Here is a 12,268-nt window from a genome sequence, read left to right as displayed (position 1 = left end):
TTTTCTTCACAAAGTTTGAGCAGAGAAAGTGAAAGAATGTAAATAGATCAATATTGGGTGTAAGAATGCAAAACAATCATTATTCTAAACACTACCATTGGAGAGGTAGAAATGTTTAAGAACCACTACTCAAAACAAAGCCACTCAGTCTCAGCTTGCTTGGCTTCTGTCTGCCTGCTTCTTCTTTTCTGGCTGAAGATAACACACATACTGACTTTGACAAGCTAAGTCTAACAGGCTCTCTGCTTCTTGACTCTCTACCTTCTGCCAGGGGAGTCTGGGGGGAGTCCTTCTGGCTGGGGGGGCGAGGCCCCTTGGGGAAAGGCCCCTTGGGGAAGAAGCACAGCCCCTCGAGGGAAGGGGGAAGCAAAGGGGCTTGGTTTTCTGTTGATTGTACATATTTGTAAATGTGAATAGTGTAGATTTCTACACATGCTTTGCATTTCATCATAGATTGTAGTTTTGCTTGGAAATACAGCTTTCATTTGCTTCCAGACTGAGCTAGCCTGGTTACTGTCGGTATGGGAGGAAGATTTTATCTCTCACACTGTTTCAGGAGAGAAAAAAATTACAGACAGAGAGAGAGGGAGGGGAAGAGAGAGAGAGTTAAGAAGTGAAATTAAGATATCGCCACCCTTGGATCCCATGAGGTCTCACAGACATAGGCCAAGTTCTGGCAGATGAGTGTCCATTTCAGCAGGGTCTGCTGAGGTAAATGCAACACGTGGGCCCCAGAAACTGTGGTCCTCTTGCACCCTTTCAGCAGGTGGGAACAGTCTCTCCAGGTGACAGAGGTGTGCACTCCAGTGCAATGTCCCCATTGGCCTTGCAGTGGCGCTGTTGCAGTGGGTTTACAATAAGCCTTTAGATCCATTGTTCTCAGCTCTCCCTCTGACAGGTGACTTTCCACACCTGTTTCCCACGCGCTCTAGCCATAGGCATTCCATTATCGCCATGCTCTCATCTGCTCTCATACAGATCCCAAGGTCTACAAAACATCTTATTAGCTACCAACCCTGGGGCCCCGCAAGTTTAGCCATGCACTTGCAGCTTCTTTAGGAGCAGGTGACAGCTGAGGCTGCCTAGATGAGGAAGAAAGGAGAGCACTGAGCTCCTGGAAACTCCAAAGCCCAGGAATCAGCTCCTCGTGGGGGGGTCAGCGTTACGTCAAAGGACAGCTACACGCTGGGCAGTACCAGAGCTGCCTGTGGGAGGCAAGGTCACAAAGGACAAAAGCCAGCAGCCCCATCTGTGCAGCACCCAGAGGTGTATTGGGGTGGTCCAAATCAGAGAAGTATGACAGCACCGCCATGATTCTATGACTCTATGATCTTCATTACCCTCACTAGCTGTACAGATCTGTCTGAGTGGTTTGCTTAGAAACTCTGTGGAATCCTGATCTAAACCCCTGCAGGGATTATATCCAATGGTTTGCTATGGACGAATGAATCATAAACTGGTGTCCAAGATGGTGTTTGGAGGCCTCTGCAACATGGCCAGTAGATAGAGGCTGAAGGCCCTATCTGATGCAGAGGCTGGAGACAGCATAGGAGTAGGACGAGTTTGCCTGAGGAGTGCTTTGAGACATGGGGAAGCTTTGCTGCATAGTGAAGAGCAGGATGAGGAAGAAATAACACCGCAAAGTGCAGCTGGAGAGGTTTAGCTTGGATATGAGGAGAAAGAAATGTCACTCTTTGGGTGGTGCTGTGGTGCAAGACATCACTCAGCAGGAGCCTGGATCTGCCCAAGCCTTTGTGTTTCAAGAAAGTGGATGGGAGGGGTGGAGAGAAAGCTGTAAAGGAAGGTAAGTATAAGGTGGAGCAGCTGGGTGGGTGACTACAGCCTGCAGGAAAAGAGGCGCAGGGGATACAGCCTGAGGTAGAGATGACAGAGGGATGTGGGAGAGCAAAAAGCCCCTGAAAGAGCCAAGCTCTTCATGCCATTGGTCATAGCTGCTGGCCCTGCCACTGATTCCTATGAGGAGACAGCTCCTGCTCTCATCCCTGGGGCCTTATTCCCTCCCTCTCCAACCTGAGGACTCTGGAAGGTGTTGCATCTTTGTCCTGCCCTCTGCATTGTTCTTTGAATCCCACTTCCTCAGGAAGAGTCATGAACCATTTATGAGGGACAGGATGTTGCTTCCTAGGGAATGAGGGCCAAGACTTAGCCCTATGGCTTGATCAAACCTCAGCATCAGAGCAACCTTGGCATTGTCTTGGCCTCACTGTTGTTCTTGCTTCTGCTTTTCTGCTGGAACAAGCCCCTGGGGAGGCTTTGTCAGTGATAGTCCTCAGTGGGACCCATTAACACTCCAGCAAACTTTGAAGTTCACTTCTGACTTCCTGAGAGGTTTCTTCATCTTCCTTGGTCTCAGAGGTTCATGGACTTGAAAACAAAGCCGCCAGAGGGGTCATGAAATGCCTTAGGCAGGTTCTCTGCTCCTGAGCTGGACCAGGCTTCTGAGATGGAGGGAGCTGCTGGTAAGAGGGCAGCACTGCAGAGAGACAACTCTGCCCAGGAGCAGCTCCTCTGCACAGCACAGCAGGGATGAGGCCACTGCCAGGGAATCTCAGGGAGATGAGGAAGGCAGAGAGAGCTTCAAGGTGGCCAGGAGTGGGATGGTGACTGAGAGCCCAAAGAGGAGAAACCTCCACAGCCCTGCACACAGTGAGTCTCTGCTGCAGGACAAGGTTAGTGAAGCTTTGAAAGCTGGCACATCTCAGAGCCTCTGGGATCTGTCTTTTAGAGAGGATGAGGAAATGATCCAGAGTCAAGCTTCCTAAACAGAAAGTCACAGGACATGAGAGTTGCCTTCTGCCAGGATGACTGCAAGGCTGTGAAGCTGGGAGTGCACAAAGTTCCTGCAAGGAAAGAGAAGGAATTTTGAAGGGATTTTCTGAGGAATAGCAACAGAATTGTCTCAAGGAATTATGTCCTAACTTGTGTAATGTCTTCTCCTCTTTCAACAGTTCCCCGTGGCCAAAAGCAGCAAATGTCCAACAGCAGCTCCATCAGCCACCTCCTCCTGCTGCCATTCTCAGACAGGCAGGAGCTGCAGCTCTTGCACTTCTGCCTCTTCCTGGCCATCTACCTGGCTGCCCTGCTGGCCAATGGCCTCATCATCAGCACCATAGCCTCTGACCACCACCTCCACACCCCCATGTACTTCTTCCTCCTCAACCTCTCCCTCCTCGACCTGGGCTCCATCTCCACCACTGTGCCCAAATCCATGACCAATTCCTTTTGGCACACCAGAGCCATCTCCTATGCAGGATGTGCTGCTCAGCTCTTTTTCTTTGTTTTCTTCATTGTAGGGGAGTTTTACCTTCTCACTGTGATGTCCTACGATCGCTACGTTGCCATCTGCAGACCCCTGCACTATGAGAGCCTCCTGGGCAGCAGAGTTTGTGTCCACCTGGCAGCAGCTGCCTGGGCCTGTGGGCTTCTCAATGCTCTGCTGCACACAGCCAATACATTTTCACTGCCCCTCTGCCATGGTGATGTTGTGGACCAGTTCTTCTGTGAAATCCCCCAGATCCTCAAGCTCTCCTGCTCCACATCCTACCTCAGGGAAGTCTGGCTTCTTGTGGTCAGTGTCTGTTTAAATCTGGGCTGTTTTGTGTTCATTGTGGTGTCCTATGTGCAGATCTTCAGGGCAGTGCTGAAGATCCCCTCTGAGCAGGGACGTCACAAAGCCTTTGCCACCTGCCTGCCTCACCTGGCTGTGGTCTCCCTGTTTATCAGCACTGCAGCATTTGTCTACCTGAAGCCCCCCTCCATCTCCTCCCCACCCCTGGATCTGGCAGTGTCCATTCTGTACTCAGTGATGTCTCCAGCACTGAACCCTCTCATCTACAGCCTGAGGAACCAGGAGCTCAAGGATGCCCTGAGAAAACTGATACGTAGATGTTTTCAGAAGCAATAAACCATTTGTCTTCTTCTGCAGAGCAGTTCTGATGTCACACAGTGCAGGCCCAGCCTGGCTTCTCTAGTCATGGCTGCTGCTGGTGGTGTTACACTTCTGAGAATGTTGTTTCCACAGAAATTGTTTTCTTCAGACCTTTACTGAACCACTGCTGGCCTGTTTGGTATGACCAGAGGAGCTGTGCTCCGTCTGTATCCAACACAGTCAAGGACTCTGCAGGGACTTGTTTCTTTGAGATCCTTCCTCCAATTCTTCTCTGCATTGCCTTCATCAGAGGATCCTTTCATGCCTTTTGCTACAGCTGGCCCCGACTCTGGGCTCACTGTTGTCCAGCCCCCAGCAGGTGCTGTACTCTTCAGAGGGGCTGGGCCTTTGCTGTGACTACCCATGGCCCCCTGCAGTTTTGGGCACTGCGGTGGAGCCAGACTAGACTGGGCTGTGCTGGGGAGAGGATGGGGGAGGAAGACAGAAAACAAGAGATGTAGGAAGAGCTTTGGGGCAACTGGGCTGGGATGAAAAGTTCCAGAAGAAAACATCAATATCTAGCTTGTAGTGAGTGTCCTGGAAGGGAGAGGACTCACACTGTAGATTTGTGGTGCAAAGCCAAGTCTTGTGGAAGTGGTCAAAGATACGGAGGTGCAGGGAAGAGGAGGAGGCCCTTGGTAGTGTGGTCAGGTGAGGAGGTGGCTGAGGGTCTTTGTCAGGGCACTCAGTTGCCATTTCCAGCCTAGTGGCCTGTAATCCCAGAGATAAAGGTGAGTTTGGCTCTAAGGCCATCTCCATCCTCCTGCTGGCTAAGGACAGGGGAAGGGACAGCCTTCAGCAGCCTCTCTTCTTGCAACGCTCTGGTATGCCCCGGAGCAGAGTTGTCTGCAAACCCCACATGGGCCATGGCTAGAGCTGGGCAGGGGGCAGGGCCTGGGGGAGGCTGCCAAAATAGGAGGGTGATGGAGAGCTCTGATCTGGAGTTTGTCACTGGGCTCAAAGCTTTCTCAGCCCTGACTGCAACTTTCCTATCCTATGCCTGACCCGTGGGACTGTGGAATTGGGTGTGGGCAGTGGGGCTGGGCCAGGGCCATGGAGACACTGGCAGGAGGTGGCAAGTGGACTGTGTGACCAGGAGTATGGCCAGGAGGCCAAGGGAGGGGATTGGCCAAGTGACTGCACCCAGATCTCAGACTGCCAGTGCAGGAAAGATGTCCCTAGCCTGGAGGCAGCACAGGAAAGGACACCTAAGAGCTTCAAACACTTGGGTCTGAGAAGAAGCAGCTGAGAATCTGGGCTTGTTCTGCCTGGAGAACAGAAGATATCAGTACAGACTGATCCTCTTCCATACCAACTCCATGCATTCCACTACAATTTTCATATCCCCAGTACAAACCATACCCTTTCTCACCTCAAACTACATCCTCTGATCCCCTCCCAGTAGAGATTGGACCCCATTCCCTGAATAAGCTGGGTCCCTTTAACCACTCCCAGTAAAGACTAAGTCCTACTGTGAGCTGACCTCCCTGTCTCTAAAACCTCCCAACACAGGCTGGGCCCTGTCACACAGAAGACTGGACACCTTGATGCCATCCCAGTATAGATTGGGCCTTTTAGCAGTCCAATCTAGATCTTTTTATCCCCTCCCAATAAAAACTGGGCCTTGTCCAAGCATGAATTGGTTCCCTTGTTTTCCTCCCAGTACAGACTGGGCTCCATTCCAGTGCAAACTGGGCTCCCTGGTCCCATCCCAGAAGAGTTTGGGCCCCATATAGAACAAACTTGAGCCACTGGCCCCACACATATTGGGTCACTGCCAATATCAACTGGTTCTGTTTAACCTTTCCCAGCACAGCTCAGTCTCAGTACAAACTGGATCTCCTGAACCACTCCCAGTGCAGATTGGCCTCATCCCATTACAAACTGGATCCCCTGGCTCTTCCCAGAAAATAGTGCACCCTTTACAGTACTAAACTCTATGCCCTGATCTACTACCAGTACAGATTTAAGTCCCTTTCCAGTACAAACTGGATGTCCTGATTAACACCCAGTTCAGATGATAAGCCCTTAAGTACAAATTTGATTCCTTGATTGCCACCCAGCTGGGAGTATAACTTCTTCCCAACAGAAAGAGGAAGCCCTGATCCCCTCCCAGTCCAATTTTAGCCCATTCCAGTACAACTACTGATCCCCTACCAGTACAGATTTTGTCCCTTCCTAGTGCAAAATGGACCTCTTTATCCTCTACCAGTACAGATTGAGTCCTTTCCCAGTACAAATTGGATTCTCTGATCTCCTAAAGCATCCTCAGTAGGTCAGCAGAAGGCATATGGTGGGCATGTGACTTGTGTGAATCCCTGTCCCTCAGCACCTGGTGGCCCCTCCAGGAAGAGGCTTGGAGCTGAACTGTCACCTCCCTGCCACCTGAGTGCCTCATGGGACAACAGCAGGGACAGCAGCAGTGGCAGGGCTTGGTTGTGGCTGCTGCAGAAGCTGAAAGGCCAGCAGCAGGGACCTGCCTTGGAAGACCACAGGCAAGTTCCTTCTGCCTGCTCAGCTGCCAGGCCACAAGAAGGCAGAGGGCTTGGGTCAGCATTATGGCATCACTGATGGCTGAGAAGCTCATAGGCCAGGAGGAGGCACATGGCCATGAAGGTCAGTGTGAGGTCACTGGAAAGTCCAATCCCTGGGTGTCCTTGGCCATCAGTAGACACCTGTCTGGGCTGTTGACTATGACATCACTTGTGCCTGCCAAGCTGAGAGGAAGCAGCAGGGAGGTGACTTGGTTGTTGGTCAGGAGCTGGAAGTCAGAAAGACACCAGAGCCTCTGAGAGGGACCATTCCAAATGCAGCAAACCCTTCACACAGTGAAGAAGGCCAACTTCAAATGGGCTGTGGTAGGAGGAGGAGACTCCAGGCAGTCCCTGAGGATCATGGACTCAGCCTCAAAGACTCCATGGGACTCATTAAAATACAGAAAGGCCTAAGGAGCCCTGGCTCTGCCTGGGATTCTTTAACAAGCCTTCATGATTTCTAATTGGAGTTTCTTCAGAGTGTAGTTAAGGAGGAAGATTTCACACTGAACCTCATGAAATGAGGGCTTCTTTTAAAGGACATTCCATAGCAATTTGGATTGGAAATGAGCTTTTTCTTGATGCCTGGTAAATCACCTTGCCTGCCTGCTGGCCAGCTGGGCAGTTTCATGACATCATCCACCTCATGGCTATGGTCACTCAAGATGGAATTCAAAATCATGCCACAATATTACCAATGTTGGGAGTGTCCCTTACACTGTGTTTCACTTCCTCTTTAGCCAGACATGTTTCCAGATCTGTCTTTTGGGATGCCCTCTGCATCTGATGCATCAATATTCAGCCTAGCACAGACTTCCCATAAGACAATACAGCACACAAGGTAACAGTCACAATGACAATTATCAATACAGATTGCAACAAACTTTGTCATCAAAAGTGAAGGAAAAAAATAAACTAACTCAAATCCATCCACCCCAGCTCCATGCTTTCCCCTGGTTCTGGGCTGCTGGGCAACACATTTCATATGAGGTAGGTACTTGTCAAGATCTCAGATCAGTAGTTGGACTCAAATGTCCACTTCTCATTCATAGGCAGTAGTCCTGGATGTAACATCAGTCAGTTTGGCTCTGTCACCTTCACTGTTGCTGGAGCTGCATGTTCAATTCTTCCAACACAAGACCCAGAAGGTTACAGAGTCAGCAGTCTCAGTGCATGGTGATGTTGTTGGCTTACAGTGGAGGTGCTTTGAGTGCTCTGACATCTCTCTGCTATTGGCTGCATCATGTTGTGACGTGGTGGAGACACAGCAGACTTCAGGAGGGGTAAGCATGCAGTGACTTGGCTCACACTGTACATTGGGGCAAAGATGAGGCTAGGTGTAATATGAGATAGCGTGAACGGAAGTAGCATCAGCAGGATTTGTCACACTATCATGGAAAGTGGCAATATTGTAATCAAAACTATTAGCAGTCCTTGCAGACACTCCAGCTCCACAAATGGGGGTCCTTGGTCTCAGGACATTGGAGCAACTGTAAAAGAAAAGAGAGGGAAAGTGCTCAGTTCTATCTTATGCAGTGTGATTTGGTTATGAGGGACGCTGTTGTTAGCACCATTGCCATTGTCCAGCCTGAGGCATTTTAACCAATACCAGCTGGCTCCATTCTGCAGGTGTCTGGGCAAGTCCACACTGCAGGTCATTCTTCACCCCAGCTGTCTCTCAGGGCAGTCTACCTCTCAGGTGTAGGTCGATGCAGGTCCAGAAAACAGGAAACAGACTTCCTCTCAACAGGGGAGATGATAGAGGTTCCTCAGGGTTTGTGCTTGTGTGCTGTGGGTTCATCTTGGATTCTCCTGGCAACCATGTTCTATCTGGAAAGGAAACTTATGCCAACTTATATTAAACACTGTGAAATTAATCTCTCTCAGCTAGAGTTAGATTTCTTTGTGGAACACACTGGATTTCACTGTTTTCTTTTATTACTCACCAGGTATGGCCTGGACCTCTGGCAGAGACCACGCCTTGGATAGGTTTGACCCACCCAAAGGAGGACAAACCCACAGAGTTTTCCCTAATAGATTCTTTTCACAAACGACAGGAACTCCATCTCCATCTACTATTTGTAACAAGTCTGAGCAGCTCTCAGACCACTATTTGCCAACCAAGTGGCTCTTGTTCGATGTTTGTCCCAGTTTTGAAAAGTTCCACCCCCCGTTGCTTTCAGGGTGGTCTTCAGTAAGCCACTGTAGTGCTCAATCTTTCCTGAAGCTGCTGCAGAGTAGGGGATATGATACATCCACTCGATGCCATGTTCTTTGGCCCAAGTGCTTACAAGGATGTTCTTGAAATGAGTTCTGTTGTCTGACTCAATCCTCTCTGGAGTTCCGTGTCTCCACAGGATTTGTCTCTCCAGGCCCAGAATGGTATTCCAGGCAGCAGCATGAGGTACAGGGTAAGTCTCTAACCATCCAGTGCTTGCCTCAACCATCGTCAGCACCAATCGTTTACCATTGCGAGTTTGAGGTACTACACAATTAAGACATTTCACCATCTCATTTGATTCTCAGACTTAAATCCTTTCTTGCTTGCACTCACAATTCAGTCTACATACTTAAACCATCTCAATATCCAATACACAGAGACTTATCTCAATATCTCAGCCCTCTATTAGAAAGATGCTCTTATTCTACTCCAAATGTTACTTGGGACTGTTCAGGACAGGAGCAGCAGGATATTCTACTGTTGGACACTGACACCAGCTTGGTCTCAGCCACAGTTTCTTGTGTCGTTGTCTTGTGTTTCTGTGTCCACCAAAGCCACTCTATCCCTCCCCTCCTTAAATGAACAGGGATGAGGGGAAAAATATAGCAAAAGGCAGTAATAAGATAGAAGCAATTTAATAACAATAATAAGCAAAGGTAATAGACCACACAGAAGCGAAAGCAGAGAGAGATATTAGTCTCTACTTCCCATCAGCAGGACGATGGTCGGTCTCAGGAAGCAGAGATCTCTAAACTTGGTGGTTCCTTAGGAGGATAGATGCCATGGACCAATTCCCATGCTTCCTTCTTTCACTTCATTCTTATATCTGAGCTGACCTTATCTGGCATGGAATATCTCTTTGGCCAGTCTGGGTCAGCTGGCTCGGCTGTGTCATCTCCCAAGATCTTGTCTACCCCTCAGAGTTCTCTTGGAGCAGGAAAATGTTGAAAAGATAAAGCCTGAATACTTCTTCAACATTAGCCAAAACACTTCTGTGTTATCAACTACTGCTGCAAAACACAGCACTGGAAGGATGCTGTGAGGAGAATTAACTCCATCTCAGCCAAACTCAATACAGTAATCAACCTGCCAGGCCTCGCCATTGTCAGCACCAATTGTTTACCATGGCAAGTTTGAGGTGGAGTTATGTAATCAATCAGCCAGGACTTGCCATATTTATACTTTGATCATCTCCCCCATACCACAAAGGTATCATTTGCTTAGGTTGCTGTACAAATGCCACCATCATGAATAACCTGTGCAATAGCATCCATTGGGATACCAACTGATCTATCACGTCCCCATCAGCACCTAGCATCTCCTTCTTGGTCACCAGAAGAGTCATGGCCCCACTGAGCTAAGAACACTTCACCTCCCTGTTTCCAATCTAAGGTGTAGTCCAAGTCTATTTGGGAGACTTAAGCAGCTAAATCTGCCTGATGGTTGTGTTGGTGCTCCTCAGGGGCTTTGCTTTTGGGTATATGTGTGCCTGTGTGTCACACTTTTACTGGCAATTTCTCCAGACAGGTAACAATATCTTGCCACAGGTCAGCAGCCCAAATAGGTTTCCCTTTATGCTGCCAACTCTTCATTTTCCATTCCTTTAGCCATGCCCATAAGGCATTTGCTACCATCCATGATTCAGTGTAGAGGTCAAGTCCTGGCCACTTCTCCCATTCAGCTAAGTCCAGGGCACAGCTTGATGGCTTTTACCTCTGCAAATTCACTTGATTCACCTTCTGCATCTCTTGCTTCTGCAACTCTCTGTGTAGGACTCCACACAGCAGCTTTCCATCTCTGCTGATTTCCTACAAGATGTCAGGATCCCTCTGTTCATTATCAGAAAGGTGATTATATGGAGGAAATTTATCACCATGAGATACTTTCTCCTCTGGTGTCATTCCAAGTCTATGTCCTCTGGCCAGTTCATGATGACTTCCACAATACCAGGATGTTCAAAACTTCCCATGTGAGCTCACTGTGTTTTCAGCACCAGCCACTGAGACCAAGTGACATCTGTTGCATGGTGTGGAGATGCACCTTTCCCTTTAAATATCCAGATCAGAACTGGTGGTCTGGGTGCTTGAAGGTGTTGTGACTCAGTTCCAATCACCTCAGAATCCACTCAAACTCCCTCATAGGCAGACAGAATTTCTTTTTCTACTGGAGTGTAATTTGCTTCTGAGCCTTTGTATCCCCAACTCCAGAATCCAAGTAGATGACTTTGTGTCACCCCTGGAGCTTTCTGCCATAGGTTGGACCATTTTCCAAAATCCAACCACCCCCAGGAAGGTTTGTGTTTCCTTCTTATTAGCGGGTTGCACCATGTTGCTTATCTTATTCACCACATCCAGAGGGATGTGACAATGGCTATCTTTCCATCAAATGACTGTGTCCAGTTCTGGAGCCCCTATTACAAGAGGGCTATGGACATGCTGGAAGGTGTCCAGGGAAGGGCCACCAGGACGATCAGAGGGCTGGAGCAGCTCTCCTATGAGGAGAGGCTGAAAGAGTTGGGGCTGTTCAGTCTGGAGAAGAGAAGGCTCCGAGGTGACCTTATTGTGGCCTTCCAGTATCTGAAGGGGGCTACAAGAAAGCTGGGGAGGAACTTTTTAGGATATCAGGTAGTGATAGGAGTAGGGGGAATGGAATAAAGCTGGAAGTGGGGAGATTCGGGCTGGAAGTGAGGAAGAAGTTCTTCACCATGAGAGTGGTGAGAGCCTGGAACAGGTTGTCCAGGGAGGTGGTTGAGGTCCCATCCCTGGAGGTGTTTAAGGCCAGGCTGGCTGAGGCTCTGGGCAGCCTGATGTAGTGTGAGGTGTCCCTGCCCACGGCAGGGGGGTTGGAACTAGATGATCCTTGTGGTCCCTTCCAACCCTAACTGATTCTATGATTCTATTCTATAAATTCCCAGAAACTGGATTTCTCTGTCAGGCCCTCTTACCTTGCTTCTCTTTATAGCAAAACTGGCTTCCAAGAGAATATCAATGATCTTGTGACCTTTCTCAAAGACTTCCTCTGCTGTGTTACCCCAGACAATGATGTCAGTGATGTGATGCAAATGCTCTGGAGCTCCACCCTTCTCCAATGCAGTCTGGATCACTCTGTTGCAGATTGGCAGACCGTGTTTCTACCCCTGGGGCAAACGATTCCAGATGTGCTGGATGCCCCTTCAGGTGAACACCAACAGCAGCCTGCACTCCTCTGCAATGGGGATAGAGAAGAAATCATACCACTTAGCCTCCTTGGATTCCAATTCATACTGCAGTTCCAAACTGTCTGGCACAGATGTGCTGATAGGGTCCTCTGAAAGATCAGGCCTAATAGATATCTGGTCTCACCTTCAGTCTCCACAGCTGCTATCCCAAAATCTCACTTACACCTTTTTGGGTCCACAAAGTATCCCTCCAGCAGAAAGTCAATATCAAGGATCCCAGATGCATCAGGACCAGTCACTATAATGTTTCTCCCAGTCATTCCCAGTCTAGCTTATTTCAGCCTGCAATAGTCAGCTCTTGGGACCCTCTGGTAACTTCTGATATAGTTATGTGTTCTGGCCCTCTG

At 49.0% G+C, this 12,268-nt stretch overlaps 2 protein-coding genes across 2 annotated transcripts in view; one reads left to right on the top strand and one right to left on the bottom strand.

Moving 5' to 3' along the window:
• The window catches only part of LOC128980004 (scavenger receptor cysteine-rich type 1 protein M130-like), a 245,430-nt gene that overhangs the window by 57,662 nt on the left and 175,500 nt on the right, over positions 1-12,268 (bottom strand). The window lies entirely within an intron of this gene.
• LOC128980007 (olfactory receptor 14C36-like) lies at positions 2,980-3,925 on the top strand. The gene has a single exon (XM_054398432.1). It carries the CDS (start codon positions 2,993-2,995, stop codon positions 3,923-3,925), a length of 933 nt encoding a protein of 310 aa, XP_054254407.1. The 5' UTR covers positions 2,980-2,992.

The sequence above is a fragment of the Indicator indicator genome, unplaced genomic scaffold, assembly GCF_027791375.1.
Source record: "Indicator indicator isolate 239-I01 unplaced genomic scaffold, UM_Iind_1.1 iindUn_scaffold_53, whole genome shotgun sequence".
Taxonomy (NCBI): Eukaryota; Metazoa; Chordata; class Aves; order Piciformes; family Indicatoridae; genus Indicator; species Indicator indicator.
Note: the sequence above shows the minus strand (reverse complement) of the source record. Positions and strands in the feature narration are given on the sequence as shown.

Excerpts from the sequence above, each read along its gene's own strand:
- LOC128980007 (XM_054398432.1), top strand. The coding sequence starts at position 2,993 with ATGTCCAACAGCAGCTCCATCAGCCACCTCCTCCTGCTGCCATTCTCA.